General features: G+C 41.8%; 1 protein-coding gene across 1 annotated transcript; it reads left to right on the top strand.

Annotated features, from left to right (window-relative positions):
* Nucleotides 1-3,431: 3,431 nt before the first annotated feature.
* On the top strand, nt 3,432-3,776 carry LOC109457458 (small ribosomal subunit protein eS26). Its single transcript, XM_019750381.2, has one exon. The coding sequence runs from the start codon at nt 3,452-3,454 to the stop codon at nt 3,749-3,751; it is 300 nt and encodes a 99-aa protein (XP_019605940.2). The 5' UTR covers nt 3,432-3,451; the 3' UTR covers nt 3,752-3,776.
* Nucleotides 3,777-27,837: the final 24,061 nt, after the last annotated feature.

The following is a 27,837-nucleotide window of genomic DNA, read 5'->3' as shown; positions in this document are numbered from 1 at the left end:
ACTGCAGCAAAATACCACAGAAAGAACTATGGCCCCACCTCTACCCATGTGAGCAAGTAGCCTAGACTCTACCCTTGCCAGGATGCATTGAGGATCCCCAGTCGAACTCCCTCAGTGGGGTGGTGTCAGAGGAGACTGAGGAGGAAGGTGGAACTCTGACCCCCGATGGATAATAACAACTGCCTCATTGTGTCACTGAGGAGCCTAGACTCCCACCCGCATGCAGTAATAACACGATTCCCCCACTCCTGCTAGGGTACGGTCCTGACGGAGAGTCAGGGCCTTTACCCCACTACTGTGGTAACAAGATAGTCTCTTATGGTGTCAGCAGAGGCCACGTAAGGGGCAGTAACAAGGTACTCCTACCTCTCCCCCCAGCAAGGAGGGATCAGTAGAGATCTAATAGGAAGCCAGAAATCACAGCCCCGCCCAGCAACAATGAGAAACACCCCACCTTATAAATGTCAAGTGGGGAACCTAAACTCCTCCCTCCACCTGACAAGGCAGTGCATTATTAAGATATAAATTCCTCTGCCAGAGCAGTATCGGGAAAAAGACAGCTAAAACAGAAGGTTTAAATAGGATTCAGAATCTCATAACTTAATGCCCAAAATGTCCAAGTTTCTATCAAAAACCGCATATTATAGCAAGAACCAGAAAGAGCTCAAAATGGATTTTTTTTTAAAGACAATAATTATATGCCAACACCAAGATGACAGAGATGTCAGAATTATCTGACAAAGATTTTAAAGTAGACATCATAAAAATGCTTCAGGAGCCATTACAAGCTTGAAACAAACAAAAAGAAATAGAAATTTTCAACAAAGACATAAAGTCTCAGCAAATAAATAGAAGATATAAAGAAGAATCACATGGAAATTTTAGAACTGAAAGTACAACAACTGAAACTGAAAAATCTCAGTATATGGACTCTCAACAGCACAATAGAGGGGAATAGGGGAAGGAATCACTGGAATAGGAATCAAAGAAGGAGAGGAGAAAGAAAATAGGGCTGAAAAAGTATTCCAAGAAATATGACTGAAATCTCCAAATTTGGCAAAAAAAAAAAAAGACACAGACTTACAAATTCAATAATCTAAACAAATCCCAAGTGAAATAAACTCCAGAAAATCACACCAAGACACATCACCGTCAAACTTCTGAAAACTCAAGATGAAAAAGTCTTCAAAGCACTGACAGAGAGATAACACTTTACTAAGAGAAAAAAATTCAAATAACAGCAGCTATCAAAAACCACAGAGGCCAGAAGGGAGTAACATGTTTTTAAATGCTGAAAGAAAAGAACTGTCAATCCAGAATCCTATATCCAGTGAAAATATTCTTCAGGAATGAAAGGGAAATCAAGACATTCTCAGATGAAGAAGAGCTAAGAGAATTTGCTGCCAGTGAGATCTACCCTACCAAAAAAAAGAAAAAAAAAATCTAAAGGAAGTTCTCTAAACAGATAGGAAACAAAAGAAAGACACTTGGGACATCAAGAAGAAAGAAAGAATACAGTAAGCAAAAATATGGATAAATACAATTTTCTCTTGGGTTTTCTACATTATGTTTGCCAATTGAAGCAAAAGTTGTAACACTACCTGATGTGGTTCTAAATGTACGTACAGGAAATAGTTAAGACAATTATATTATAAACAGGTGATGGTTTCTATATATCACTTAAAACTGCCAGTAGGCTGTGATGTTATGTACATGTAATGTCATACCTAGAGAAACCACCAAAAAAACTTATACAAAGAGAAAATACCAAAAAATCATATAAAAAACCAAAATGGAATTTTAAAACATGTTGAAGCAACCCACAGGATGGATTGTGTTTTTAGTGTTGCCATGCTTACTTTGTAGTCTCCATTTCATAAACCTATTATTTAAAGTACTTCAAGATCTGAATCTCCCACTATGTTTCTGCTCTTTCTTATTCATGATGGATTTTCTTTCTCCTCATATATATTTTTTTTAGTTTGTAGTATATTTAAATATACACATAATTTTACATAATATTTTGTGAGTGTTTCTATGGAAATAGTGTATAACCTAGATTTTAGTTATGCCTCTTCAAGGAAGTCTTGCAATTTTTTTCTGCCAGGTGTCTCCAAAGTATTACCAGCTCAGGAAGACGTTAAGGCTTATGAATTGCTAGATCATTCAGGTAGTTTACTTCAAATTCCCATTACAAATTGAGCAGACCCATGATTATGGTATCTCATTACAAACTTATTTTTCAGGTAACACTTAGGGTGAGACAAACTATGTGTTGACTCCCTTTGACAATATATGGATATTTCTCCTGTCTACCCATTCGGTAGAATCCAGCTTTTTTCAAAGTGTGAGTTCCTACTCTCCACCTAGGGTATAACTCTTCTTCTACCACACATAGATATTCAAATCTAAGACCAATTGCTACAGACATCAGAAATCTCCACCTCCATCCCCGCCCCAGGGCAGTCAATGGCATTCTCTGCCATTCTGCCATTGTCTGTGTCACTAGCCTCTCCATTTCTAGCCCTAGGGATATTTCCCTTACATTCTTGACAACTGCAACTATGCATTTAAATATATTGCTTAAGCATGGTTACATTTTCTCCATCAATTCTAGGTATTTTGTAACAAAAGGTTTTCAGATTAACTACTGCACACATATTACTACGATTGGAAATCCTTTAGCATTTCCCAGCCTCAGTTTCCTCATCTGACATGAGAATAAGATAAAAATATGTAAAGTATCTGACACATAGATGATCAATAAAAAGAAGTTACTGTTTTTGTTATTATGCCATAATTCTTTAACCTATTGCTGACTACATTTATTTACTACTTCTATTATAGATAACACTGTAACATGTATACATGAGCGTAAATCTTTGTTAATTTATAATTACTGCCTGAGGTTAAATGTCAAGAAAAAAATCATTCCAAGGTCTAAGGATATTTTCACATTCTAAAGACTCATAAATACAGAGAGTGTCAAAAAAATATACACATTTTAAGAAAGGAAAACTGTATTAAAATGGTTATACTCAATATATACCAAAAACAAAAGATGAATACAAGTCATGTTTGACTTCTGCAATTACAAGAGGTGCTCAAAGTTGTTACCATCAGCATCTAGACACCAGACACTTCTGATTACGGCGAACTACTGCTTGAGCAACGCTGACCAAAGTGTCCACTTGTATACATTTTTTTGGCAGCCTAGTATTTTCAAGTTGCCCTCCAAAAGGATTTACCAAGCTGAATTCCCACCAGTGGTATATTGCAGTGCTCATTTTATCCTTTTTCATCACAAATACAGACTAATATAATTTTCAAAATGTTTTCCAAATTGCTAAGTAAAAATGGTATGGTTTTAAGATGACTAATTGTTTTATTGCTGCCATAAGAACTAAGCATGAAAAACATTAATAGCCTCTCTCGGGTCCTTGCTTCCAAGATGACCAAGAAAAGAAGGAACAATGGTCGTGCCAAAAAGGGCCGCGGCCATGTTCAGCCTATTCGTTGCACCAACTGCGCCCGATGCATGCCCAAGGACAAGGCCATTAAGAAGTTCGTCATTCGAAACATAGTAGAGGCCGCAGCCATTAGGGACATTTCTGAAGCGAGTGTCTTCGACGCCTATGTGCTTCCCAAGCTGTATGTGAAACTACATTACTGTGTGAGCTGTGCCATTCACAGCAAGGTAGTCAGGAATCGTTCCCATGAAGCCCGGAAGGGCCGAACAGCCCCACCTTGATTTAGATCTGTAGGTGCTGCCCCACGACCTCCACCAAAGCCCATGTAAGGAGCTAAGTCCTTAAGGACTGAAGAAACATTCTTGGGGAAAAAATAAAATGGAAATTATACTTTTAAAAAAAAAACCATTAATAAGTGGTATAGATTATAGAATTCCCAATAGAGGAAGACAATCTCTGTGACCCAAGAGTATACCTCATCGTATAGGCAGGCAACACATGACATTTGGAGGCCAGGTTTAAAGGACGTGAAAAGAGCTTCTGTGGTTACCAATGGGAGATAAAGTTTAGAAAACAAGAAAAAGGGGATACAATTTCCTGGCACAGACGCCTATATTCCCCTTTCCCACTCCCATCAGACATGCCTAATTGATCACAGAACTCCTTCCCACTAAGCATGGAAGCAACCTTGGTACACTTCTCAATACAGCACTCCAAACAGCAATTGATTACAGTTAGCCCATAAAATAAAGCCTCTTTACCCTCCTGGATTTAGTATATTATAATTTTCAGGTCAGAACATCAGGAAGAGGTGTATAGCATTTAATGTGGCTTTGTATATGAGCCAATACAACTTGCAGCTGGATACAAATGCTATTCTTTGATAGGATGTATTTACCCAGCACAGAGCCAGCTGCATCATCATTGCTGAAAAATTCTCCTTCCTCAAGGCAGGACAAAAGGAAAGAGATAATACCTGGAGGTCAGGGGAATTTCTAAACAATGGTCCCTGAGTTGCCCAGCTAGAGCCTGGTCTCCCGGTGGGAAGAAGAATACTGTCAGGCCATCCCCAAACACCACCCGACCTTTAGCAAAGGCTATTTCCTTTGTGAAACCAAAAAGGGAAGACGGAGTGAACATATGCTTCTGTCGTCTTCCTCTTTGGCCTGTGCAGGGTCAGGTCACAGTCCCCAGAGCTCATCAACCTCAAATGCTCTCAGAAAGAAAAGGAGGGTGTTCCCAAATAACTGCCAGACAGTGAAGACCCTACATGCATGAAGACCTTATTTTTTCACCTCAGTCTCAGCTCTCTGCGGAGAGAAGCTGCCCAGAAATGGAGGTGTCAATTCAGGAGACATGGAAGGGGGTTTCTTTTTGGTCTGGGCCTCAGTTTTCTTGACCAAGATGTGGATTTGTAAACTAGTTAATCACTACACAGGGGCCAACCTGGATCTAGTCATTAACAAGCCACTCTGACAGCATTCAAGTCCCCCTCGGCCTCATATTTATACTTTTGGCATCTCACCCTAGTGTGCTACTACAAGGGTCATCTGCTGATGTAGTATTAGAACAGTAAATAAAGCGACTTATATATCATAAATTTAACTACCACCAAGGGAACTCTTCCAATACAACGAAATCTGTTTATAATTCTCCTCCATCCAACCTAAGCATTTATATGATTAGCCCAGCCTATACTTTCTGGCTCTTTGAGCCAATCGGATCACTTCTCATAACCTGTTTCTCCCCACCCCCCAACAATGGTAATATTCCTGTTCATTCTGAGTAAGTTCCTTTATTCTAGCATATACATCTCTAATCATGCACGCTACACTCTCGTGACACTTTGCGTCTCTACCTTATCCAAGCCCTGCTTCTGCTTATGTCCCGCCGCCAGCCAAGATGGGCCATCACTCTCTCTACTGGGATGGGAAGAAGTTTTAGATGGTGAGGGCAAACAAAGAGAGGGCACACAGACCTTCAAGGTGAGACGGAATCTGCCCTCAGGATGCATTATTTTGAAGACAATCAAAACTTTGCACCACAAAGATTGACACCTGGTAATATAACTGCTCTCCTTACCAAAGAATCACAGTCTCCTCCTTCACTCCTGAGTTTAATTTTAAAAGGCCCTTTCCCTTTCTATTCTTAGCAGGCATTGCCTTCCATATGCTAGTCTCTGGGAAAAGGAAAAAAAAAAAACACAGCCAGGCACACACATGCTTTTCCCTAAGATGAAAAGTCTCCACTCCTTCTTCCCTAGCTGGTAAACTCCTCCTCATCTTTCTTCTCGTCTCACGTTTTCCGTGCAAACATGGGCCGCCCCAGGGAGACTTAGGCATTCGTCCATAAGGTCCTTTCTGCACTCTACTAGGGCACGTCTCTCCATGTGCCCATGCCTGCCGCATGTCTGTCTTCCCACAGCTCTGTGACCTCACCAAGGGCAGGGACCCTTGCTTCTGATCTTCCTTCCTCCAGCATTTGGCCCCCTGTTAGGCACTTGGATGGTATGTGATAAATTTTGCTAGATGATTGTATAGACGAATCCTCCTGATGATAGCCTACCCGGATACCAGTGAAGCATCTCAGAATCTGGAGGCTGGAAAGAAGCACAAGCCACATATTGTTCAAACCCTCCTTTTCAAAGATGAGGCCTCTAGAGAACTGGCTTCATCCAGGCCACACAGTGAATACGTGGCATGGCCTACCTGTGTCTGGCCTCACAGCCCAGTTCTCCTTCCAGTAAACAACACTTTGTCATTCATTCATAGAAGAAAGACATACTGAGCATATCCAGCTTGCCACGCCATGCAGACACCATGGTGAAGGGGACAAGGATGGTTTCTTCCACGTGGACCTTATAGTCTAGGGGGAATACAGCTAAGTATTCAGATAAGGAGGCAGGCCGGGATCGGGGGAGGCAACTGAGATGACTCGTGCAGGTCAGGCTCAAATCCTGACTTTATTTAAAATGTAGATATTTGGTTCATCAATGATTTGGGGCCCTAATTTTGATTCTCTTTTTCTAAATGTTTCATTCAATTCTTTATCTTGATTCCTACAGTTTGGGCATCTCCTTACATTTTGTTTCTGAGGCAAATACTTCACTCACCTCACTCTAATCCTGCCCCTATAAGGAACCGAGAATTTTAAAAAGGAAGAAAGCAAATGACCTAGGCTCTGTGACGTACATCTTCAGAGAACTAGTATGCTTTTCTATGGTTGTCAGTCTACTTCTGAATAGGCATGCACTTGTTAATTCATCATCTAAACTGCTGAGACTAGACACATTTCCCAGCTTATAAAGTCATCCCTTCACATGTGCCAATTTATTAGATAATGTTTGTGGTCAACTACTTATGCAAAGTCATTTTATTTTAAGTAAATTCTCATAACTGCTGGCAGCTTCGACGATCAATATCCACTCTGAGATTTGTGCCACAGAGAGGCCACCATGGGATTTATTTAAGGCACTTTTACCAAATAAAATAGAACTTTTGTTCCTATATTCCTATCAGTGTTATTCTTTTGAAGGTGTCCAATACTGTATGATTACCGATGATGACAACATTGAAATAAACAGAATACAAGTAAGAATATGAAACTAAGCAAACAATGCCAAGTTACCACCATGAAGAGGCAGTTACCAAAGGCCACGGAAACAGAGAATCTGCAGATCATATAATGTCTTAAATTCCACCAATACGCAACGCACTTGCCACATGGAAGCTGCTGACAGGCGCCCTCTGAGTCAAAGGTGACTCTTTGATCCCGGGGTTACAGCTAAGGGCACAGGGCCAGAATTACAGGTCCTACGCTGGCATCATCACTAGCCTGCAGAATTACTTTGGGCAAACAATTCAACCTCTCCATGTGTCAATCACACAGCTACGCAGCTGCTACGTTGCTACCTTTCCAGGAACTCACCGGAAGGAGAATTTACAAGAAAAAGGAAAAACCAAAAAAAGACTTTCTTAAAACAAACTAGAAAGTGTGAGGTTGTAGTACTCAGAGAGGACTCATCTGGACCCATCTCGCAGGGTGGATATAAGGCATGATCAATGGAGGATACCATTGCATGATAAGCTTTCAGCACAACAAAGAATTTGAAGGCAATTTAAAGCAATTGACTCACATCTTCATTCAAATAAATAAAAAGAATGCAAGTCATAAAATAAAACTTGTTTGTGTTCATGGTGTTAATAGCAGATCTCATTTCAGGTGTTAAACCTCATGGGATAACGGCATTAACTCTTCTGTCAAAGCGATGCATCCGCTCGCTCACTGGCTGTAAGCCCTTAGACAAGTGACTTAAGCATCTGTGTCACTTTCATCTCATAGCACCGCCAATTCTTCGTGGGGATTTTCTGAGGATTCAAGGAGCTCGTGCTCATGTGAAGCGCTTGGTACAGTGCCAGGTATACAGGAAGCACGAGGTAAAGGTGAGGGAGTGAGGAGGAGACACAAAGAGGAACACATGGTTTATGTCTCACGTTAGAATGCCTCGCAGCACCTAAAACGATGGAGGAACAAAGTAAGGATGAATAGATGATTGAATGGATAATGAGTACTTACATGCTCCAAGTACTACACTGAAGAAAAGTCTAAAGGAGCAAGAAAGAGATAAGGGAGGGATAAAGACAGACAGCAAGAAAAATATACGCCCTTCTGTTGGGGATCAGGCCGGGTGTTACCGCCCATAAGTCCATACAAACTTTCACCTCCTTCCACTTCTACTTCCACACCAAAGGAGCGATCAGGATCATTGCCCGGTGCTCTGTCCATTGAGAAGGTTATTCTGTCACTGTCCTTCAATCTCAGTCTCGAGACCGTAATGCAGCCGTCATCATTTTCAGCTTGCCCTCAACATACCATGTCAACCCACCCATAAACCGAGTGTGGATTTTTCCCTCCTCTATCACTTAGTCAGAAAGGGTGCCTCATGCAGCCAGAGTTATAAGCGGGGAGGGGCCCGAGTGCAACAGTGGTGGGTGACACAGATTCTGGGGCTACCTGCTCCGAACCTTCCTGTACCCTCTAGTCCTACTTGTGCTCAATCCCAGATACACCCTTCCACCTTATGGTGCATTTCTGGGCACTCTCAACCTTATCACTTGGCGAGTATGACAGCTAATGATGGGCAGACAAAGGATATCCTGGTGCTCCATCTCTACCAGGGCCTAGTAATGTGGCATGCGTTGCTTTTCAAAAGGTGTGTAAGGGTGGATCATTCTTGTGCCAAAACCCCAAGGAGCCTGTGCTGTACTTCTCCCACTGAGGCTTGACAGAAGTTCGACATGGCGTCTTCTCCCACCACTGATACCTCGAACACCCAACGTCTTCCATGTGGTACAATCCAAATAGCAGGTGGCTTGCACTCTAGCCTGGCCCTACTAGAGAGCCCTTTCCTGCTCTGCGGCCCACTCAGAGCAGCCAACCTTTTGCATCATTTGGTAATGGGCTGGAGCAATATTCCCAGCTTCAGGGTAGGAAGCTTCCAGAATCCAAAGAGGCCTACCAGACATTCGGTTTTCTTTGTAGTAGTGGAAAGTGCAAAATACAATAATTTGTCTTTTACTTTGGAGACGATGGCCTGGGTGGCCCTTACCACGGGACCCATAAATATTTAACTGATGTGCAGGTCCCTGAAACTTTATAGGGTTTATCACCCATTCAGTGGAGACAATGGATCTTGCCAAAGCCGCTAGCACGCTAGTCAGTTCTTGCTTCTTGGGCTTGATTAGCATAAGAAAAACAATGCAGTAAATTAATGTGACGTTCTGCCTGATGTCCAGATGGTCCAAATCCTTTCAGAAGGCAGGACAGTTTTTACATAGCTCTCAGGCAAAACAGTTAACTATATTTTGCTGACCACTGTCTATGAACATACACTGTTTCTGATTCGCTTTTCAAATTGGAATAGGAAAAGAATGTATTTGCCACATCAGTGACCACATTCTGAGGTCATGTTAACCCACTCTAGGAGAGATACCACATCTGGAACAGCAGCCACAATCAGGGCTTCTAAGTGGTTGATTTCGTGAAAATCTTTTAAACCTCCAGGGCATACCGGGTCTCTTCAAGAGTTAGACTGGTGAACTAATGAGATTTTATGAGGGTCCCCACTCTAGCATCATTTAGAAGCTTAAAAATGTCACTAACGTCCTCCATCCCCCCTACTATCCTAGAACGCAATATTACCTTTGATTCACTCTGTTTTCGGTTGGGGGTGGGAGTGGGGATGCAGTTTTGGGGCTTCCACTTGGCCTTTCCCACAGTGATAGCCCTTATCCCACAGGCTAAGGAACCAATGGAGGCATTGTGACAATTACTAAGTATGTTAATCCAAATGGTGCCTTCCAAGAGAGAAGAACTGACCAGCAGGTGGGTTTGTTGGCCAAATGGACACACTGTAAAGTCGACCCTGGCCAGGACTTTATTACCGGAATCCTATATACCTCTACTCGAACAGCCTCCTGCTATCAATCTAGGTACCTGGTCTCCAGATAACCAAGGTCAAGTTGAGCCCTGCATACTATCAGAAGGGGTAAGAAGATATTAGGGCACAGGGTCAACCATGTATTCCCTGGGAATAATGGAGGAGATACAAAAAGGCCAGCAGATGAAAAAGTACCACCTGCTTTGCAGGACACGCAGACAACGTATCTATCCCAGTATAGGGGACCTCCAAAAAACCCACTGTTGGCTCCCCAAAAACAGAACCAGCTGTGATTATTCACTAAGCCCAAGTGAAAGTCAGCTTCAAACATGTGTCAAGGGCAGAAGAAGAAGAAATCAATGCCAGTCTCCTGAATACTTTCTTGCCCTTTACTACCCTCCCCCCACCTCCTCCTGAATGCCTAGCTAAGGATCAAGTAGGAAGTGAGAGGATAACTAAAAACATGGAGAAATAGACCAGGCGCCCACCTTCACCTTTTCTCCTGGAAGTGCCAGCCCAGGCCAGAGATGGGGTGGGGAACAAAAGTTAACTTTGTGGTCCAAGGCCTTCCTATTCCATTGGACAAAACATATTCATTGCTGAACTGAGACCTCTTAGAGAACTGAAAGGTCAAGTGAATTTTTTATAATCTAAGAGCATGAAGATAAGCTACAGGGCCTGCCTGATCGCACCCCAGGGCCCTGGGAAGATCTACTGAGACTGTGTGTGTGTTTGTGCACATATGCTGTGTACCCTGGAGCAAAAAAGGGTGAGAGGTAGGAGAGTGGGAAGAATAAAGTTGCTTTACGATTGTGCTCTATGAGTCATATCGATTTAATGTACCAATTACATTTTTTTCTTAAAATAATTTTAGAGCAAATATATCTTATAGCCGCCATCTTGAGCTCACTACCACTATCCCTTTGTATCCTCTGGGAGAAAAGACCTTCAATTCCTGGAAGGGTTTATTGATTTCCTCCTCTGTGATATGGAGGAAATTTTCAGCTATGTGTCAGACCACTGTTGTCTGTTTGTTTGTTTCTTGCAGCTGCTTTTGAAAAAACAAATTCTATTGAATTGTGTGCTTTATACATCTTGGAGCTCTGGATTTATGATCCATCAAACACTGTGCAACTTGTTTTGAAACATTTCTCATAGCTTTTCCGTGGGCTTTCCAGTGCTGGGAGGGAAAACAGCATGAAGTTGTGAAGTTTTCAATTCCCTCTTCTAATGTGTAGGGAACAGAGGCAGGAGGACTTTGATGAAACATGATGACTCTTTTATGCCATAATATAATTGTTAAGTCTTTACAGAAATCCTCACACTAGGGGCTTTTTCCTCCCTAAGAATAGGAGAGCAAATACTTAAAGTCATTAAATCAGTTTCCTCTTTGTGCAGCAAGAAAGAGCTTCAGGGAAGACAAGAGGGGAAGAGAAGTGTTGGATGATCAGTCCTCTCTGAGACAGCTAGATAGTATTACCTCCATCGTACCCAGGAGTCAATTCACAGACAGGTAAGCCAACTTCATGCCTTTTTTTATCCAAATGCACAATGCAATGCGTGGCACACGGTAAATGCTCAGTACCTATTTGTTATATGAATGGCACCTGCAACTGTAGAACTGGTACCAGGATACCAGCCGGAGTACCAGAGTGCAGTGTAGGTCATGCTAAGCAGAGAAGCAAGAGGTTAAAATAACTATTCTACATCATCGCCTCACATCTCCCTAAACAGCACACTATGATTTTCCCCTAACACTCACCATTGTATGAAATTATCTTGTTTATTCTTAATAAATATACTCATTATGTTATACATACATATAGTGTGTACCTATACATATTCACCCAGCTCAAAGGTTAGCACCTCCAGTAAGTAACACCCCCCTGCCAACACACACACTTCCTCCCCCTTATATAGTGTTTAACCAGGAGGGACAGTCTACCTGACTAACCAATCTTGTCTCCTAGTCTTAGGCCAGGTCCTCTAACAACAAAGAGATCCAGGCGCACCTCATTTATCCAGGGCATGCCGGGTGGGGGTGGGGGAGGCAGATGTGAGGGAAGGAAGTTGCTAAGCAGGAATGTGGTATCCAGGAAAGTATCGCCGTGGGTTGAGTGGGTGGAGGAGTATGTGTGAGGGGTGGGATGCAGGGTGCTCTGAAGCATAAATCATACCACAGAGGGTTTTACCCCTGAGGCCGTATCAGCCAGTCCCTGGCTGCTCCTGGCAGGAGTGCAGGATGGGGAATGTAACCTCATGGGATGGACCCAGCCAAAAGCAAGGCTCCAGAGAAGGTTCCATCAGCCACAACACTTACTACAGCTACTGGGGGGCGGTAAACAAGATCTGGGTGGAGCCAAAACAGCCTATGACCATCCTCTCTGTACCATGACATCGATAGGATCCTAAAGTCATTGAGAGCAGGCACTGGTCTGGTTGATTGTTTTTAACTTCCTACATGCCTTAACTTAGCAGAGGGCCTGGAGAGCTAAGATACACTCTTCCTCCTCTTCCCAGGATGTTTAGGAGGAATCTTTGAGGTGGAAGTGGAGAGCTGTTTACTAGAGCACACAGCCTCTCACAATTTTAGCTGCCTCGAGAAAATTCACGGAACGAAGTCCCTCAGTGTGCGGCACTGAGCCCTGCCTGTGGCCCCTGGGCTGACGTCTATCACCACCCATCATTATAAGAAACAGAGAGCAGGCCAGCCTCCAGCAGTTGCCAACAGGAGATGTCCGCCCCTCTTGATGAGCAGCCCACACAACAGCAGCTGTCTTCACTGGCCAGCTGGGGCGAAATTTGTTCACAGTCGAATCCCAGACTTCGTGGAAAGCTTCTGTGCTCAGAAGCTGCCTGCCTGGCTCCCTCCAACACTGCTCACGGGACTGTAAATGGGTAGGACCAGTGTGGGAAGCAACACTAAATATAGCCAGCATTGACTAGGTGCTTACTCTGTGCCAGGAACTATCCCAAGTGCTTTACACATTGATGCATTTCATCCTCACAGCTCCCCTGTGAACTAGGTGTTATTATTACCATCCTCGATTTCCTATGAAGAGTTCTTGAAATGGTCATACCCTTTGACCCGGTAATTCCTCCCTTAGGAAACAATACTTAGAACAAAAGACTTTTACCCACACAAAAAAATTTATCAGTGTGGTATTTATCACGGCAAAAAATAAATAAATAAATAGCAGCTAAATGTCCAATGAGAGAGAAACATTTACTCTACGATTGAATTTTATGTAGATATTAAAATTGTGTTTATGTGGAATTGTAATAAAAATTTTACAATCTTTCAAGTTTAAATGACATAAAAAGACACAAGATTTTCTGTTCATAATGATCGCAATGCACATTCAAAACCACAGAGGGCTTTCTAGCTCAAGATGGCAGACTGAATATCTGATATTATTTTCACTGTAAAGAAGTTTTGGTGGTCTTTGAAATCTCACACTATATAAAAATAAAATGGAAGAACTTGTGTTAAATTGCAAAAACTCAATGTGAATTTAGAAAGTTATAAACAAACGTCCGTTTAAGCCCTGTCACCAACATGGCCCAAGGTACAGTGCTTTTGCTCACCAGCGTTACTCCTGTGAACTCACAAAGCCTAGAGTTTGGTGCTTTCATTCACTGAAAGGAGGCAGAACTCTTCACACTCCTCCTTAAAGGGCAGTTTCTTATATCACGGGATAGGAAAAACATCAGGATGGGCTGGATGACCATGTGACCACTAGAAAGCAGGCATGGTGAAAAGCAAAGGAGTCATCTTAAACGGTGTCCCACTGCCCAATCTGAGCTTAGAAGGAAATAATAAGCACAGGTAATTGAGAAGTTGTGAGCCTCCATAAGACCATGACTGCATAACGGCACACAAAGAGATCGTGAAGTGTACAGAAAGAGAGTTGTAACACAAATCAGGAATAAATAGGGCATACTACTTTTTATTAATTTTAATAAGTAGCAGTGTAGTAATACATATTGAGTGTGTTCTTTTTTTCTTCCATTTTGGTTTAAAATGTGTATATATATATATATATATATATATATATATATATATATAATTTATGTATAGTGATATTGTGATTGTAGGGATATTGTTATATATATATATATATATATAGTAATATTGTGATTTATAGTAAGAAATGTATATTTGGTCTTCCTTCACTGTTCCTGGCATGGAGCTCCCAAAACCCTTGGAATTTTCTAAGTGATGAACAGCAATAAAGGTGTTTTTTGTTATGTTAATGAGGCATCTTTTGGGCTCCACCTAGGAATGGGGGCTGATTGCCCAGGGAACCAACCAAGTGATTACAGAGGAGAGGGCCTGGAGTGAGACTCAGTCACCAATGGCTAATGATTTCATCAATCATATACCATGTAATGAGGACTCCACATAAACCTGAAAGAATGGGATTCCAAGTTGGTGGACATATGGAGGCGCTGGGAGAGTGGCACACCTGGAAAGAGCATGGAAGCTCCATGCCCTTTCCCCATACCTTGCCCTGTGCATCTCTTCCTTGTGGCTGTTCCTGAGTTACATCCTTTTATAATAAACCAATAATCTACTAGTAAGTTTCTCTGAGTTCTGGGAAATGTTCCAGCAACTTAATCAAATCCAAGGAAGGGTTCATTGGAACATCCAATCTATAACCAGTGGACAGAAGTACAGGTGATAACCTGGGCTTGAGACTGGTATCTGAAGTGTGGGGGGTGGGGTAGTGGAGGGGGACAGTCTTGTGTGACTGAGCCCTTACCCTGTGGGATCTGACTAACTCCAGGTAGATAGTGTCAGAATTGAGTTGACTTGTAGGACACTCAGCTGGTGTCCAAGAATTGCTTGGTGGTTGGGGAACCACACCCCTACCACACACACCCCTCACATTAGAACTAGGTGCAGAATCCAAACTGGCTGCAGAATTGTGTACACACATGCACACACACACATTTTTTTAAAGTATGCGAATTCCCCAAAAATGTAAGGAAAATGGCCCCCAAAGAGATAGAGACTATTTCAGGAAGGGCAATCAGCGCCAACAGTCATCCCTAATAACCAAGTGGAAAGATTCCTGCTCTTCATTAGCACCAATGATCACACACAATAACTAATTAAAAAGAAGGTCCAGCAAAGTGCTCCAAGATGATAAATTAGCTGTGTCCCAAAGAATAAGGGGCAACTAAGCAGACTTGACTCCTTATCTCCTGGAAAATTAAAGCTCAAGCTGACCCTATTAATTATAATGTGTCCCTGATAATGCATACATAAATTTCCAATAATCTCAACCTACCAGGACAATGTCGTCTGATGACAGAACAATGGGCTAGATCATGGTGACCAGGCAAAACTTAAAGAGTACACCAATTCTGGGAAAGACACCAGATTTTTTTAAAATGTTAAATCCATATGAAAGGCATAACTCATGATGTAACAAAGAAATTCTGGTTATAAAGGGGAGTTAGGCTAATGATGAGTGACTTGGGTTTGATTTACCTTGGACTTCATAAGCAAGGCGCCCCAAATGGACACCAACCCAGATTCTAAAACTTCTGTTGATCTGAAATAGTATTTATTTTCCTTTTGAGGTTGGTAAATACGACCACAACCCTAGAAGACGTAAAATAATATCTAGCAAAACTACTGCAACTTTAAAAAGGTAACCTTTGGAAGACATAAAAAGAACAGAGATAATGAAATGCCAAATTTAAATCCATAATATTCACACTTTAGTTTGGATTTGTAATCGCAGTAGAATAACCAGTTTAGTAATCATTTTTAAACGTTTGCGTATATTATCTTCTATATCTTAGGTACTTACAACATTTAAGATTATCTAATATATCAAACATGTAATTGTAATGAACTCCTAAAGTGTTGATTAAATGTTTGCAACCAGTGTTTAAATATTTAGGGAAACTTGATTTATTAAATTGGTAAGCACTGATTTATCAATTGTGTAAACAGTGTACAAATTTTTAGAGGAGTATTTAGAGAAATTTTTCTTATTGAGTCAACAAGATTTTAGAATCAGGCTTTATATCTAATAGAAATTGTAGTGAATCTTTATCTCCATGCCCAGGAGTCCTTTGAGTATTAACAATGTATTGATAGTTATTACTTTAGCATCCTGAGACACCATTAAAACAGTAAGAACAACTTTTTAAGTTAAAACTTACATTATTGAGAGAAAGAGAAAGAATAATACAAGAAGGATATGTTTACAAATTTCTTGAACACAGACAGAGATGGATGAGTGCTGGGTGATGAGCACGTAGGAGAAAGCTGATGTTCATAAAAAGCTCAGAGATGGCTAACGCTGAGAGGAACTAGGTATAGCAGAAGATGAGAGGGGGGAATAGAACAAAAAGAGGGGGCTTTACAGCCAGCTCCCCACTCACCCAATGCCAAGAATTTAACTACCCAGCTCCTGCTCCAAAACCTCAGACAAGCACTGTAGAGAAATTCAAGAAAACATCTGAAGAGAAAGAGACTAGTTGACAAGAATATACAGGTCTTAAAAGAGGAAGTGAAAAGGATCAGAATATGCCACCCCAAAATATGCCACTTTGACATAAGGATTATTTTGAGCAGAAGGCAATTTAGAGACAGCAGATGTAGGGAAAGCGCTCTACTCTCTCCCTTTCTGTCTAAAAGCAAAGCACAGATTTCCATTTGCAAATGTGTCCCCATCCCTTCTCCCATACCAGGAAGGGGAGACAAGTCATTACTGGAGATGGCACTACTTTGAAGCTCCATAAACAGACCTTACTGATATAACCTTTGTCTTCTATTAGTTTCCCCCTTATACTTACCTTCCCATAATTTCCTGCCTCTAGAAGGCCAAAATCCCTTTCTCTTTGTCTTGGCACCTCTCCACAACTTATCACCCTTTGTTAAAATGGTATATAAACTCTCAGGTCTAACCACTTCTTTGGGGTTTTACTTGTTTTCTATGAAGCTCCATATGCCATGTAATAAAATATTACCATCAAACAAAATTTGTACACACTTTCTCCTGTACATCTGTCTTTTGTCGGTTTAATTTGCAGGGCACGTTACATTGAACCTAAGAGCGTAGAGGAAAAAAATTTCTCTCCCTTACAGAATCAAGAAAAGGTCATGACATAGTAATTCAAAGGACCCGAGTACCAGGAGTGGGATTTTTAAGCCAAAAGAGAAGAGCTACCTCAGATAAGGAACATTCTCACTACTTCTGCAATTTCCCACAAACAGGTAACTGATTGCTCTACCTTAGGGGCTACTCATAAAGTTCCTCTTCCTGTTTTTACCATTCTCTTCAAGAATTATCAGTGAACGTTAACAAATTTAGAGTCAGAAGAGTTCTCAGACCTACACCTACCCTGAAACTGAGAAGATAAAGTGACCTGGGAAAGCCACCCCACTGGACAGTAGCAGAGCTGGGTTTCCTGACTCCCAGTTCAGCACGCGTATAAGCATGGCAGTTAGGTGAGGGTTTCCCAATGAATCCAGGAGCAGCACAACCAAGAGACCCCCACCTCACCCCCAAAAACAAATCCTCCCATATATAAAATTCCAAACACATGTATGAAATTTTAAGGAGCAATCTGATGTTGAATGTATAGCCCCTCCAACGGAGTACTACCAAATTCATTGAACCAAAGAAATGTTTTCTTTACTTGAAAAATAAAAAGCATAAGAGCTCTTAGCATGGTGTTCATGGCCATGAAGCCAGTTACCTGAATAAATGAGATTCACAGACTTTCATGTACTTGAGTAGAGATGAACACAATTTGTCATTTAGAAAAAACAAGTATACGCAAAAGAGAAAGGCTTGCAATGAATCAAAAACCTGAAGAACAATGGTTCTGAATCACAATCCACAGAGCATCGGCCTGGTGTGTCAGAAGGAACCTTGATTACTAAGGCTCATCCAGTCTGAAGTACAGCTCTTCCGCCAGACCTCAGAGAAGTCCATTTTCTACTCTGACACTTGGTTTTCACATCTGAAACCGGAGAGAATTATTGGATAAGCTGCATGATCCTAAGAGTTTCTTTCCACTTTTCATTAGTCCTCATTTTTTAAAATGTATCCTCTTATTCCTGTAAGCATGACTACAAGCTTTTGTAAAAATGCACTTGTATCCAAAGTGTAGAACAGCTGGAACTGAGATATTTTGGCCAATAAAGCTAAAACTCTGAGCATTTGGCCTTCCTCACGGAACAAGGAACTAGGTTGGGCTAGCCAGAAGCTGTGAAAATATCATCCAAAACAATATGAGACATTTAGAAGCTTATGAAAAATATTATGGCGAATCAGCCCCAAAGCAATATTTCTGGATACACAGTCAAGTTTATGAAGGGAGAACTATGCCCCAAATTTTGAATAGGACCTGGTCTGGGAGTCACCTTTTTGGCAAATTTTATTGAGTTTCTAGTGCCCAAACCCTGTGCCCAAAGCTATGAAGAACACCAAGAGGGTTCAACATGGTCCCCACTCCTGGGTTCACAGCATAGCAGAGTTTAGTCACTAAGGTCATGGGTTTTGCATTTCTTCCTGACTCCACCTCCTACTAGTTTTATGGGTTCAGCCAAGTTACTTAATCTTTGTAAGCCCCTGTTTCCTCATCTTATAAAATGAGGGTGATAATCATAGAGGATAATACATTAAAGCATTTAGCACAGTGTGTCAGGCACAGTGAAATCTCAGTAAATACGAGTTTACATGTTATAGATGTTAAAAAGAGTGGGCAAGGCAAAAAAAAAGTCAACAGGTAATATAAAGGTAATATAATCAAAAGCAAGATGGAGTAAGTGTTATTTTAAAGATACAAGCAAACTGTTAGGAGAGCAGAGAGGCAGGAAGAAAAGCCAAGTTTACGGTAAGGATGCAAAAAGCAACGTGCAGCAGGTAAAGAAGGTAGGAAAGAATCAAGTTCTGACTTCTTTGTTTTCCTGGGACCCAAGTTGTCACACCTCAAGTTATTTCAACATTTGCAAAATAAAACCTTTCTAGCATTAGAAACTTTTCAAAGATCATAACTGGCAAAGGAGTTTGGGTGATGTGATGACCATAGGACACTGAGGTAGATCCTGGTGTTTTCAGGGACAGGAGACTAATTATGCTAAGTAATTAATTACTAAGATATGGTAGGTTGCAGTCAGAGAACAAGTTGGTCCAAGGAAGCCTAAGGGCTAGGATGGAAAAATATCTTCCCCCACCCTACTCTAGCTGGTGCGTTCGTTTCTATATGTAACTCAATTCACCCAGAGTGATTTCAGCTCTGTCCCCATCCAATTTTCCAAGTAACAGGTAACTACTAAAATAGCTATCGCTTTACGAAAGAGCTATTATGAATAGTCCCATCTTACAGATAAGGTAAGTAAAGCTCAGAGAGGGCAAACAAAAACCCTAAGGTCATATAATCAGTACCTGGCAAGAGGACCTTGTCTGATGACTAACCGTTCTGGAACCCAGAGGAGTGACAAGCACATAGTGGACACTGGACAGCTGTGTACTGATCGAATGAGCTGAAAATCCTGAGAATTCGACCTCAGCACTGCTCGGCTCACCCACTACACTCACTGCCTTTCTTGTTAATAACGGGTAGCCAGTCATGTGTCTCAGCAGTTGCTTCCAAGCCTCTCTTAGGAATCTACAGGCCCCAAGGTTTGGTCAAACATCAATACTCATATTTTTTTAAAAAAACAAATCCTTAATGAGCACTAACCAAGTCCCAGGCACCATGCTGAGTACTCTGCATATTAATTCCTTTAATCCGCATATCAGCCCCCCTTGATTAGATAGATTACTATCACCATTTCCATGTTCCAGAAGTGCATTGAGGCACAGAGAGATTACCAAAGTGGCAGAGCCGGGATTCAAACCTGGGCAGTTTGACACCAGCGTCCACGCTGAGAAACACCTCAGCACACGTAATACTTTCTCCACAATTTCATCGTGGGCATCAATCAAGTTGCCTTTCAGTCCTTGACTGGAGAAATAACAAACAGTGTGTCTTCTCTCCTCTTAGAATAAATCTTGGTGGTGGGTCTCCAAGCAATGACTTCTTAGGGGAAGCGTTGCTGACCCGTCATAAACCTACATTCCAATGGGAGGACGGGAGTGTAGCCAGTGGCGGTGATGAATGGGTGGGATATTGAATGTGAGCAGAGCAGTGCCTGAGTGACAGCAGCCGCCTTGTTAATCTTTTACCTGCCTCCTCTCCTTGTAAAGTACTCACCCTACTACATTTTAATGAAAAGGCTGATTTGGGCCATGATTTAGTGGGTTTCTTAACGCACGTCGTTCAGAGATGAGCCTGCAAGACAGAGCTTCTCCTGATGTTGGAAGTTTAAAAGCAAAGTCAGGCTCATCCCCACCACACGATAGGCAGTTGCCTAGGAGATGGGATTTCAGTAGGTGGGAAAGGTTCTTCCCTGGGAAAAGGGGAGGGAAGAAGCCAAGGTTTCCTGCTCTGTGAGGCCTGGAATGCCTCAAAGAGGGGGAAGATCACTTTTATACTGTACTCATAGATGGGGCTTCCATGCAGAAAGCCATGACAGAGGAAATATACTGATTTCAATTCACATTAAAGAGGAAAGAGCTAATAACAGAGCATTTCCTGAATGTGAGCGGTCCATGTGAAGCAGGCCTGAAAGTCCATGTGACTAGGAGAGAGCACACGGGGGACAGGGGAAGGTGCCAGTCATTTCACAGATGAAGCCCCAAGCACCCTCCCTGCCTCACCTTCCAGACTCCACACCTTGCTTCTGTGTATTCTGTGTTCCCTCCGGGGTACTCTTCCATCTTTACCAGGCAAACCCCTCCTGCTCCTCCTGAGGTGCTGCCTGAATGTCTTTCTTTGTGTATCTTCCATTACCCTTCCACGTGGTTCCTCCCCTTCCTGCTCCCACAGTACTTCATACATCCTTTTACTATCATTCTTCATATTAAATTTGAGAAAGGAGCCAAGGGGGATATCTTGTCCATACTGATGCGGCATAGTTATTATATTTTTATTTCCAAATTACCTATGAAAAAACGGCCTTACAGAAGTTAAGCCACTTGCCATCTCTTTCAGTCTGGTTCTAAGCCTTCTTCCTCATCAGAATTTATCATCTACAGCTTTCATGGTCATCTTCCCTGGTAGACCATGAGCTCATTCCTTGAAGCAAGAATTCTAACAAATGTATTGCTTCATTTCCCACCATGCCCAGATCAGGGCATGGCACAGATTAGGTAAAAGTTTGCTGAAAGGAGGAGGGAGGAGAGGAAGGAGGAAAAGAGGAAGGAAGCAAGGAATAAAAGAGTGATTTGATGAACAAGGAGCTGGCAAGGGGGACAGAGGGGATATCTTAGGGATACAATTCAATGTTTGCAAGCAAAGTTATCCCAGTGAACAGGTCCTGGAGATGTGGCACCAGCTCTGTGGAGTCTGACATAGGCAGACATGGGCTTTAACTGCAAACACAGTTGCAGCATCACACTCCCCTTACACCGTGCCTGGTACAGACGATACGTCTATTGCTATGAACACACCTCTTTGAAGGATGGTATCTAGGAGGTGGGACAATCTTGCTCTTAGAGGAATGCTATTTTTTAACAGTCACTGAGCCAGATCCATTCAGGGCGCTTAGGACAACAATTTCCAATCTCTATGCAATTCTGAAAGCCTATTAGTACTTGGCCTCAGGATAGCAGACACCCATCTTCAACAGCGCTGTACGGCAAGTATCTTATCAGTGCTTTTGCCGCTTATCAGTGTAAAGTCAGCTCATTGCAAGATTTCAAAGGATGCTGAAATGTGTAACTTACAAAATGGAAATGCCTATTGCTCTGTGTGTGTGTCCCCCAGTTTCCATCCCACCCTTCTCTTGGAGATAACTACAAAGAATTACTGGCATTCACACTAACAAGTGTATATTCACTTCCATGGATGGGCTACTATACTATATACAGTCCTACAGCCAGTTTTTCTCACTTACCCAATTTGGGACACCTTCCCATGCCGATATAAAAAGCGTTTTCATTCCTTTTAGTATCTACATCATACTCCACTGTGGAAATGTACCATTATTTATTTAACCAATCTCCTATTGATATATATTAGAGCTGGTTCCACTTTTTTCTATTAAAAACATTTCTATAATGAAGACCTCTCTAGAGCTGTAGATGGTGATGTAGATGATATAGGTGTAGATATGGATAAGAATACATACATATTTCTACATACACACACACACACACACACACACACACACACACATTTGAAGCTTATGCTAATCCTCAGTAGTGTGGATTTCTGGTGTGGGATTACTGGGTCAATAGGCACACATATCTAATCTTAATAGCTATGACAAACTGCCCTTGAAAAAGTACTAATATATATATGTACTACACATGAAATGAACACTTTCAGGAGTGTGATCCAAGCAAAAAAAACTTTTTTCTTAGGAGCTTTGGTTTTCTCTGTTATACAATCAGAACACCTCTAAGATCCCAAATCTATGTATAGAGGGTGGGAAGTGTTAGGAAACCAACTTGGAAATTGCTCCTTTGAGATCATAACTAGATCCCTGGTATTCTGGAAAAATTCAGGTGAATCCCAAAGGTGCCTCCCACGGTCCCCCATGTTGGGAAGGGGTAGAAAATACTTCCACTTCCCCCACTTCCCAACCCCACACACAGCCTTGCTAACATGGGCTCATCGATCCCTGGGGCCTCCAACCTCAGATGCCTGCAGGGCCACAAGGTGAGGTCAGGAACAGAGCAGTCCAGGATACCCCAAGGAGAGTGGTGTTCATAAAACCCCGAGCGCTAAGTTGCATAAGAGACTATAGCATTCGGCTATCATCTTTTTATGTCAGTAGGCCAAGGAGATACTAACTTGCTAGAGAGAAAGAACATGGTAAAGGTTGCACATCATTTGGGGCCACCAGTGAACTCCAGAAGTCTGCTTTCAGCTCACTTGGCATGAGCACAGACTGCCTGGCGCCTCTGCTCCTTCCACGGAAGCCGGAAACCGTTGCACTTCCCGCATCCCTTCTCCTCTCCAGCACCTCCATCATTTTCCCGAGCTCATTTTTCACTCTGATGCTGAGGATGAAGGAAAGGTTCGTTCATGTAGGTAATAAATGAACCCCTGACTTTGGAAGAGGGGTAATTAGTGCACATTATCACTTGGGCTAATGAGATCAGAGCGGTGCTGTCTGTACCCAACATGCCTAATCAGGAATTTCAATTAAGAAGTCCCACTCTCTGTGATTAAGGAGATAGTCACTGAAACACTGCACTCCTAATTCCTTTGTATTTCCATTCACCGGCTCAGTATCAAATGTTTCATGACACTGAAAATATGCTTAGCTTAAAAGGAACAGATGCCCAAATCTTCCTGTGCTCACTTAGAGAGACAACCTGATTTCTCTTTATCGGGGGTGTTATCAGTCAGGATTACACAAAGACAGAGAACGCAAGTAATTCTACTGAATTTGGTGGATTTTATTTTTTTTAATGAGCTATATAAACCGAGCTTTAATAAAAATCCCACTGCCATGGGGAAAAAGAAAGTTTTAGACTTGGGAGGCGGTGGAAAGGGAAGTGCCTAAATTTTATTTTCATGAAAACTCCTTCTTTTATTTGGACGATCATTCTGGCAGGAAGAATAATATACCCTTGAATAATCCAACAAAACTTTCATGAATTCCTACTCTATAGCTGACTCTATTGCATGGAGATGGTCTATTCTAATAGAAAGAGGTCAATTTTTATACTCAGATCTGGATTTAAATCTATCTCAGCCACTATCTACAAAAAAGACCTTACAGAAGACACAAATATTCTAAGCCTCAATCCAATCTCTTATCAATTAGATTGCATTAAAATTAATAACTTCTCTTCATCAAGAGAGTGAAAAGATAAGCCATGCATGTACAAAAGCTATTTGCAATAAATTTAACAACAAAAATTTCTAGTATACAAAATACATAAAGACCTGAAAACAAATAAGAAAAAGATAAATGATCAAATCAAAAAAATGGGCAAAAGGCTTGAACATACAATTTACAAAGAGAAAAATCCAAATGGTTAATACATATATAAAAAGATGATCAATCTTATTAGAAATCGGACAAATGCAAACCACTGAAACGCAAACCAAATATAATCCTGAGATACTATTTCACACAAACTCCAGAATGGGAGGAGGAAAAATGTTTGGTAATATCAAGTGGTAACAAGAATGTGAAGCAATGGAATATTTATACACAGCTAGTGGAAATGAATGTTGTTATAACCACTGAGAAACTACATGGCATTATGTAATAAACGTGAAGATAGGCAAACCCCATGACCCAGCAATTTCCAAGTTTCTACTTCAGGTACCTGCCCTTGAGAAGCTCTTTCAAATGTACACTCGCATTCAATATATATTTATAGCAGCATTGTTTATAGTAATAAAAAGTCTGGAAATAACCTAAATGTCTATCAACTATAGAGTTGATCATTTGTGATGTATTCACACTGCGAAGTACTATATAGTAGGAAAGAGGAATTAAAGTTATAAGACACGAATGAGCCTCAAGAGCATAATGTATGAATCCATTTATATTGTTTTCAAATATGTAAGATCAAATCCTATGTCAAACCCAAGAGTCTGACTTTGGAGCCCATCACTCAAACTCAAGCCTGTTATCTTTAGCGCACAGCGGGCAAGTGGAATAGAACAAAGGAATAGAAAAGAGGTTTTCGAGGAGGATTCATCCATGAGTCACCTGGACCCCAGGAGAGAGGTGTTTGTGGAGTGAGGTAAAGTGGGCAAGGAAGCTGAGGGAAGAGAGAGCAACGGCCCACATTTGTACAAACCATGCCGGGTATGTTAGCTTCAAAGGGTTTTGGTGATTCTGCTGTGAGAAGATTTCTTAACGCTCGGAGCCCGTTAACCAGAGCGGAAGCCAGCAGGCTCTTCTAGACCAGCCTAGAAGTGTGCCTGCAAAGAGCAGGCATCTGGAAGTGTCAGCTCGTGTCCACTCCCTAAGCTCCATGTTAACACCGGGTTGCAGGGCAGAGTCCCACTCACAGCAGGGCATGAGAGCACCTCCTTTGCTTTTCCAGGGAAAAACTGGAGAAGACAGAAGCATCTATGAAGTACCTGCTATGCTCCAGACATGACACACAGGATCACATTGAATCTGTGTGGCCGCCCTGAGCAGCAGGTAGGATTATCCCCATTGACCAATGAGGACATCAAGACTCAGAGCAGGTAACTTGTTTATGGCCACACAGCTGGGCTGGCATTCACATCTAACTCTGCCAGCTCCAAAGCTTGTAATCATCCTGTTAGGAATCAAAACTCTCTCCTGGCAGCCTGAAGCTGGAGACCATGTCAAACAACAAGGATGGGTAATAGAGTAGGGATGGAAGAGAATACAGAAGAGCATGAAGTTTCAGAAGTCACATCTCCTACTGGAAAACAATGGCTCCTGGCTACTGGAAAACCAGCGTCCCCAAAACACACTAATTGGAAGATTACAAACACAAATTTAGGAGATTTTGTTATGGGAGAGGATTTGTGAGAAGAGATGAAGAAAAACCCAGAGCTGAATAGAAGAAAAGTGAATAAAAATTACAGGCCTCGGAAAACTCTCTTCTTAACCCTTGTTGAGACCAGCAGTTGTTTAATCTATTTAGATCGGGGTCATGGTACCATACTCCACCGGCCTTTCTGCTCCAAATCCTTCAAAATAAATCCAGGCACCTCAGCCTACTCCCATAAATTAGCTATCAGAGCCTGTTTCTGTCTCCCTGCTCACCCGATTAATGATAATCTACTGGGGATGAACACTGTTCAGGCTGATGCCAGGAGAATGCTAAGGGAATTACAATTAATTCCTCAGAAACCAACTCTCCTCTGGCGGGTTCCTCTACAGAAACCCCCGCATTCATCTCAGCCAAACAAAGCTGTAGAGTGATCCAAAACCTTTAGAAAAGGCAGCCTTTGACCGTGGGTGTGAACCTATCACAGCCACTGGGGGTCTGCCGGAGGTAGGAAGGCAGGCAGGGGTCTCATACCCCAGTACCAAAGCCCGCCCAATGCCTCTCTTTTCCATGACCAACCAGTCTCTCTCTTCACAGCCTTTATCCCAAATACTGCTCACTGCTGTCACTCATGGAGTGCCAGGTGCTTGGAGTATTGGGCGGTGGTTAAGAGCGCTACTCTTGGGGTGAAACTGCCCTGACCGGAAAGCAGCATGTGATTTTGAACAAATTGTTTAAGTCTTCTGAATCTGTTTCCTTGTGTATAAAATGGCCACAATAATATAACTCCATGCACAGAAGAGTTACAGGATTAAAACCTCTAGGGCAATATATGGTGCAAAGAAAACTCAATAGATATTAACAATTTTGATTATCATTCTAATTACCTCATCTAAGCTGGTGAAATGAATACTATTAATCCCATTTACACTTGAAGAAACCAAGACTCAAAGAGGTAAAGCCATTTATTTGCCCAAGGACACAGCTCATTACTGGCAGAGCCAGGTTTCACATCTACTTCAAGATGGTGTCCAGACTAGCATGTCTCTTCTCTGGCCTTGTCTCTGGTGTTTCTCTCAGATTTATTTACAAGTCATCTTTCTGAAACAAAGGAAGGGAGCCTTCATTTCAAGACTCTCTTCTGACACCCTTCCGAAGGAAAGAAGCCTCTTTCCAAGAGGTTCAGCATTGATTCAGAATCCAACAGAAATGGTGTTCTCCCGTGAGACTAGAGAATCTTCCACGAGACTGGAGGAGCAAGCCTGGGGTGCTGTGGCATCACCTAAGAGCTGGGTCACTGTCTGGCAGCTCTTGTTTACCCCAGCCACCGACATCCACCCCTAGCATTGGCTCCGCCAATCACAGGCACCACTCTGGAACAGCTCAAGGAAGCAGGCTTTCTCAGCATAGCCCTAACCCCATTTCAGAGGGTGTGATAAAATTTAGAGATTATGAAAATCTGATTTGAAGGATGTAGGCTCTTTGTGGAAAAAATTAAGCCTGAAAGATAGCTATTGTCCTTCAGATAATTTCTATATAAACCCCATTTTTCCACTGGGATATTTACCCTTAGGATAGTTTGGGGTTATAGGGAGACAGCCTGGTGTTTCATAAGTGGTCAACTGCAATGTTTATATTGGTTGTCATTCTTGTAGGAAGTAGCTATGGCAACCCTGATTCTACAAGTTTGGAAGGAAATCATTATCTACTTAATATCAACCTGAAAGGCCAGGAATGGCCCCCAAAAGATCACAGTTTCCTTTAATAATATTTATGTTTGGAGAGCACACATTTATGCTAAGTGTTTCAAATACCCCTCTAGTCGGCAATATTTGTAAACTTTCTCACATGCAAAAGAGACAAGGCTCTTTCACGTCTCCCCAGTGGCCTTTCTTAATAGTAAGAGGCAGTAGCATGATATCATTAAGCTTTTATGGGAGGAAGCTAAGCAAACCATGGCCAGTACAAGGGAGGAATTCTATCCTTTGCACATAAGCTCTTGTTCATCCTTGTAAGACCCACTTTAAGTTCCATCTTGTCCAGACAGCCTTCCTTAATGACCATAGGAATAACTCCAGCCAAAGAAGGCCATGGAAACGCTTGGAAATAGTCTCAACTGTCCCCATATTCTTTACTGTTCTATTCTATGATGATGATAATAATTCAGTACATTTTTGTCATTGAATGTTCACAAATGCATTTCTTATGTTTTAGAGTTCATTGTTCGACTTGTGTGTGAATCTTCCCTCTTTAAATGGAATGTAAGCTCACTGTTCCCTGCTATCTATGCTGGCTCACGATACAAATTGCAGTTTAAGGAGTATGGATCACTTGAAGGAGACGCCATTTGTGTTTGTGTCTTGCTAAACTTGCGATACTTTTAGTAGCTTGTATTAGACCTGTTATA

Source organism: Rhinolophus sinicus, linkage group LG10 (genome assembly GCF_036562045.2).
Source record: "Rhinolophus sinicus isolate RSC01 linkage group LG10, ASM3656204v1, whole genome shotgun sequence".
Classification (NCBI taxonomy): Eukaryota; Metazoa; Chordata; class Mammalia; order Chiroptera; family Rhinolophidae; genus Rhinolophus; species Rhinolophus sinicus.
Note: the sequence above shows the minus strand (reverse complement) of the source record. Positions and strands in the feature narration are given on the sequence as shown.